This window comes from Mus pahari, chromosome 11 (genome assembly GCF_900095145.1).
Source record: "Mus pahari chromosome 11, PAHARI_EIJ_v1.1, whole genome shotgun sequence".
In the NCBI taxonomy this organism is placed as follows: domain Eukaryota; kingdom Metazoa; phylum Chordata; class Mammalia; order Rodentia; family Muridae; genus Mus; species Mus pahari.
The window spans coordinates 22,717,735-22,724,017 of NC_034600.1; the positions used below are offsets into that span (position 1 = coordinate 22,717,735).

At 41.0% G+C, this 6,283-nt stretch overlaps 1 protein-coding gene across 13 annotated transcripts in view; it reads left to right on the plus strand.

Moving 5' to 3' along the window:
* Ssbp2 (single stranded DNA binding protein 2) overlaps positions 1-6,283 on the plus strand; it is a 249,609-nt gene that overhangs the window by 101,147 nt on the left and 142,179 nt on the right. For all 13 annotated transcript variants that reach the window (XM_021208232.1, XM_021208226.2, XM_021208230.2 and 10 more), the window contains one exon: positions 1,756-1,840. In XM_021208232.1, the coding sequence (XP_021063891.1) occupies positions 1,756-1,840 (85 nt within the window). The remainder of the gene's footprint in view (positions 1-1,755; positions 1,841-6,283) is intronic.

Consider the following 6,283-nt stretch of genomic DNA (forward strand, 5'->3'; position numbering starts at 1 on the left):
AAAAAAAAAAAAAAGAAGTGACTTTAGGTCCATATTTTGCTTTCTGGTGTGATGGTGTATCCTGGACTTACTATGGTGGGAGAGTTTGGTTCTGATGATGCCAAGCAACCTTCGTTTCTTTTGCTTCTGTTCTTATGCTTGCCTCCTGCCATCTGATTATTTCAAGTGCTTGCTGCCCTCAATATATCTGATTGGAGCCTTTCCTTCCTCTAATCACATTCTGGGGGTGTCAGAATTCTTGGCAGTCAAGCCTCCTCTGAGATTCTGAGATCCTGGTGTGACCAAGCTCTTTGTATCCTGGTGTCCTGAAATCCTAAGACCCTGGGCATTTTACAGCATTTGGAAATACCAGCACCGATAAGAAGGAACCCGAGCTGCTGATCAGGCAGGTCTCCTGTGTCCTTGCTCCTGCTGTCACAGGCCCATCGCAATTGGTTTGGAATAGATGTTGTATTCCACTCCCCAGTGATCCTAAGATCCTGGGGGTGCTAGGGTGCCCGTGGCATGGAGAGTCCTCTGGGGACTGTGGGACTGTCCACCGAGTTCATGCCCAAGGTGTCCTGGAACTGGTGCCGACTGGAAGGGACCTGAGCCCCTGGTCAGGCGGGTTTCCTAAATCCCTGCTACTGGCACAGGCCTGTTGAGATTGGTTTGGAACAGATGTTGTGTTCCACTCACCTGTGATCCTAAGATCTGGGCGCCTGTTGAGTGCAGAGTCCTCTGGGGACCGTGGGACTGTCTGCTGAGTTCATGCCCATGGATGCTTGTCGTGGTTATCTTCTTGAAGGTAGTCCTGCTCTATTGATGCTCTTCGTTATCAGGACTACTGTTTTTCTTCTTGTTGATGAGAGAAAGAACCAGAAAGACTAAATGATGTGTCAAAGGTGAAAGGTTACTGCGCCCTCACACAGATTATAGCTTAATATGTTGTAATTCATCATTACAAGGGCAGTGTGTCTGTCCTGCCCTGAAAGCTGTGCTCTGACCATTTGAGGTAGTGTTCACCTTCCACGTGGTAGACTTGGAAAGGTGGAATAATATAACGTGATTGACTTTGTCCACACGAGGCCTGTGCGCAGGTGTTGTTGTGTCCTTAACTCCTCTCCTGCTCAGGGTTAACTTGATAGCTGCAAAGATGGCCAGGGCCCTTATTTTTAAGTATAATTTTTGAATTATTACAGGAATGAATTGGGATGATTAGTTTCAAAATTATTAACCTATTTTCGTTATTGAAGAAGGAAAAATGGAGATTTTGAGAAAATCTCATTTGAGTGATGCAATGTGCTGGTTAGGGTGGTGGCCTGTGAGCTGGCTGATAAGATTGCCTTGCAGAAAAGGAAGAGAATTTTTATTATTAATTACAGAAGGACATCATTTATTCTATTTTTCATGGGAAAGTTGGCTGAAGCATTAGTTCAGCTATTTGTCAGTCACGTGAACAGCCAATTATAAGAACAAAGGTTTCCAACAACTTATTCATAAGGGTTTGATTCTCAGGACCAGACAAAAAACCATATTGTTTTATCATTACTTTTTCCTTTTAGAAGAATGCTTAACAGTTTAGACAAATGTTTAGGTAAAATATAGTTTTAGCATTAGGGAATCTGTCTGACCTTAAATCTTTCAGAGAAATAATACCTTTTCTTAAGAATAAAGGGTTTGAATAAAGAGATATGTGCCTAATGTTTGTTGAACTGTGATTTCTTGTCCTCACACATTAATGATTTTTCTTAATGTTTCATAATTACTTTTCAGTGTATTTTGGGATCTCTACTGTGCAGCTCCAGAGAGACGGGAAACCTGTGAACACTCCAGTGAAGCAAAAGCCTTCCATGATTATGTAAGCGAACGTGCACTTGTTAACAAAGGGTCATTACCTGGTCTTGTTTTCTAACCACTGCACTTAAAAAACATATTGGGCCATTTAACGCTTTTCTGTGGTACTTAAGAGCTCTACCTGTATACCTTAAAGAAACGGATGGCTCATAATTAAAACAGCAGTAGGAAAGGATGTTTGCTGTTTGCTGAAACTTAGTGTAGAGAGTGGGGGTAAGTCCCAATAGGAAAGGTACTTATCGCTAGACATCTATGACTTGGATAATCACAGAGCCATGCACTCAGATATATTCAGTTGTGTAATCACCATCTGTCTGAATTCACTTTGTTGTTTTGGAGGAGGGGTGGGGAGAATTACTTGAGATCAGCCCCAGGACCTCATGCATGGCTGGCAGATGCTCTACTACTAAATTATATTCTCAGCACCTGAAGTTTCAGATGTGTATAAATGTAACAGTATTTCTTTATATTTTAAAAAAAAATCATCTTAAGCTCCATGTAAATAATATACTCTTGCACAGAAGTAAAAAAAAAAAAAAAAAAAACAAAAAAACCAAAAAAGCAAAAAACCAGTGAATTAAAAATGATACTTTCACCACTTCTATAGAATTCAGTTCCTAAAATAAAACTTATTTGAATTAAAGAAAATATGAAATAAAAGACCTGAAAATTCTAAGCAAAATAAAAATGTGATTTATTAAAAAAGATTCTTAAAGGCAGTAGATGCCCCTTTGCTTAAGTATGCCTTTTAAAATACAATTTTCACTTTAGAAATCAGATTATATTGAGGTAAATTTCTTCAGGATAATGTTACATGTAAGATAGTCCTGTAAGGAGTCTTCTTGTATAGCTGACCAGAGAAGAAATACAGATTGAATCTGGGATGGAGAAAATTCTGCCTTCCTCTTCTGAAAATAGTCACGTCTGGATCCTAAAGAAATACCCGGTGACACGTACTTAACCAGAGCGATACATGTCTTGGTGGTTGAGGAAAGCATCATTCTGCAGAAAAATCTTTAAAAATGGAGCAAGGTCTCAAGAGAAAAACATATTTTGTTCTTCTAAAGGGAAAAATGAATTTAAAACCAAGAGTCTTGTCTAGAAAACTCCTAAGCCTTAAGAGTGGCAGACAGTTGCGCAGGAGTGAGAAGTTGGGCTCCTGGGTAGGTGGCAGGGCCGGGCCCTGATGCATGGCTTGCTGTGGTCATAGTGTCTGATACCCGTTGTATTTATCAGCTCCTGGGACAAGGGGAGCACAAAGGAAAAGGGAGAGACAGGCAGATATTTAGGTCTCCAAACAGTGGTAACCAGAGCAGTGTTGTTTTGTTCTTCTACACATGTGCAATGACAGAAAGTAAAACAGCGTCTCTGCCATGGCCATTCCATGGCATCTACCTGGGCAGAGCCATGGGCATTCCAAGGCATGTACCTGGGCAGTGCCATGGGCATTCCAAGGCATCTACCTGGGCAGTGCCATGGGCATTCCAAGGCATCTACCTGGGCAGAGCCATGGGCATTCCAAGGCATCTACCTGGGCAGAGCCATGGGCATTCCAAGGCATCTACCTNGCCATGGGCATTCCAAGGCATCTACCTGGGCAGAGCCATGGGCATTCCAAGGCATCTACCTGGGCAGAGCCATGGGCATTCCAAGGCATCTACCTGGGCAGAGCCATGGGTATACCATGGCCTCTACCTGGGCAGAGCCATGGGCATTCCAAGGCATGTACCTGGGCAGAGCCATGGGCATTCCTGGGCAGAGCCATGGGCATTCCAAGGCATGTACCTGGGCAGAGCTGGATTCTCTATCTCTTCACGGAGAGACAGGTGTAGAGACTGGTGCTACCATTAAGTTATAAACATGCCTACTAATTTTTCAAATTGGAATGCACTAGAGCTCTATCATTATAGAAGGTTTAATATCTCCATGTACAGCTTAAGAAACTACTTGGGGCCAGAGAGATTGGTCAGTCACTGAGAGGAATTGCTTGTCTCCCAGATGCCAGCTCCTGAGTGTGGTTCCTAGCACCTTCTCTTTAAATTAACTCTTAATTAATTAATTTCATGGAATCTTACAACTGCTCCAGGGTATATGATACTCCCTGACAGCTGTAAACACATGGCATGCATACATGCGTACACACATGCACACACAAATAAATCTTTAAAACAAGAAGCTAATTCCATACTGTGGTAAGGGCCACCCTACTTTTCACATTGAGGCTTTATGGGGAACGCTGACCTCATTCAGAGCCTGATTTTACAGACAGAGGTAGATAAAGGGAGCACCTCACGTCCTCACAACTGCTTCCAGTCTGCTTCATTCACAGGGACTTCCTGAGTGCTGGTGTGATAATTGCTGTGTTCTTAGAAACTCATTTATTCTCTGTAACTTACTTATAGAAACATTCACGGCTATTTTCCGATTCTTGAGTAGTACAGTTTCTGAAATAGATCTGTATATCTCATGCATGCAAGGGGCTTGAAAGATGTGGGAGAAGGCAGCAGAGCAGCCTCTAACTTCTATTGTCATTTCCATTTGATGGCTAATGTTTCCTGATGGTTTTCATGGTAGTTTCCAAGGAAACATTCTGAATTACATTTTTCCCCCCAATGGCTAAATTCTTTAGACTAAACAAATTTGTTAATGACTTTAGAATAAATTTACTTATATTTTTAAATTGTCAGGTGATTAAAAACTGCCTCATTTTTATTAGTTTTTTTGAAAATTTTTTATTTTTATCTACATGATTCAAATGAAATATCTCTATTTTTAAAAAATGAAATGATAAAAGCTTAAATAATGAATATAACCTCCTAACTAAAATGTTAATTATCTTTTTATATATGGGTCATCACTTTGGGTTTTGTTTACATAATTTGTATGATTTACATATCTGTAGTGACTTAATTTTCTATTCAGGAGAGTTCTTTAAAATTGTTTTCACCTTTTGGTATGTTTTCACATCCCTTATTAGGGGTCTTAGCTAGGGTTACTCTCATAAACTCCTGGGGGTTTCCATTGTCCTAGATTTCCAGCTCATCCCAGAGCTGTGTGCCCACCCCACCTCCAATTCCAGTTCTCTCTTCCTCCATCCTCTCCACACTTGATCTCTTCTGTTTCCCTCCCCTCCCCACCCAGGCCCCTTTCTCTGTTCCCCCCCTGTGAGTTTCTGACAAAACTCACTTTAATCCGGTCTGGGTTCATCCTGAGAGGCAGGCTGGCTGAAATGGAATGTGCAAGAGGAAAATGAAAGCCTAGACAAGTTTCTGATCAAGGCTCCGAAGTTTAATAACCGAACTCCGTTTAAATAACATGGAAAGATCTCCAGCCTGCCCTCCTAAGTCTTTGAAGTAGCCGGCGGCGGTCCAATCATAGGCAGGTCCAAGGAATCGTAGACGGGTCCAAGGATCGAGACGGGGATGAGTGCCTGTTGATGTAGGTGGTCCAAGGATTCTGCATTCTGGGAGATCCATGGGTCCTCTTGGTAGGCTTGGCGGCAACAAGGAGCTGGGAGACCCCAACACCCCCCAATGTCTGTTTTATTTTCCCTTCTCAGTGAGATTCAAGCCTCCTCCCTTGAACCTTCCTTGTTACTTAGTTTCTTTGGGTCTGTAGATTGTAGCTTGATTATTCCTTACAGCTAATATCCATTTATGAGTACATACCATATTGTCTTTCTAGGTCTGGGTTACCTCACTCAGGATAATCTTTCTAGTTTCATCCAATTTCCTGAAATTTTCATGATGTCTTTGTTTTTAATAGCTGAGTAGTATTCCATTGTATAACTGAACCACATCTTCTCTATCCTTTCTTCAGTTGAGGGACATCTGGGTTGTTTCCAGTTTCTGACTATTATGAATAAACCTGCTGTGAATATAATTGAGCAAGTGTCCTTGTCATATAGTGAAGTATCTTTTGTGTATGTGCCTAGGTGTGAGTGGTATAAAAGGGTCTTGAGGTAGAGCTATTTCCAGTTTTCTGAAAATCTGCCAAGTTTATTTCCAAAATAGTTGTAAACGTTTACACTCAGACCAGCAGTGGAGGAATATTCCCCTTGTTCCAAATCCTCGGCAGCATGAGCTGTCTGTCATTTGAGTTTTTGATCTTAGCCATTCTGACCAGTGTAACATGGAATCTCAGAGTTGTTTTGATTTGCATTTTCCCGATGACTAAGGACATTGAACCTTTCTTTCTTTCTTTCTCTCTCTCTCTCTTTCTTTCTTTCTTTCTTTCTTTCTTTCTTTCTTTCTTTCTTTCTTTCTTTCTTTCTTTCTTTCGAACCTTTCTTTCGAACCTTTCTTTCGAACCTTTCTTTCGAACCTTTCTTTCGAACCTTTCTTTAAGTGCTTCTTGGTCATTAGAGATTTCTCTGTTGAGAATTCTGTTTAGCTCCATACCCCATTTTTTTTTATTATTATTATTATTATTTTCTTTATTTACATTT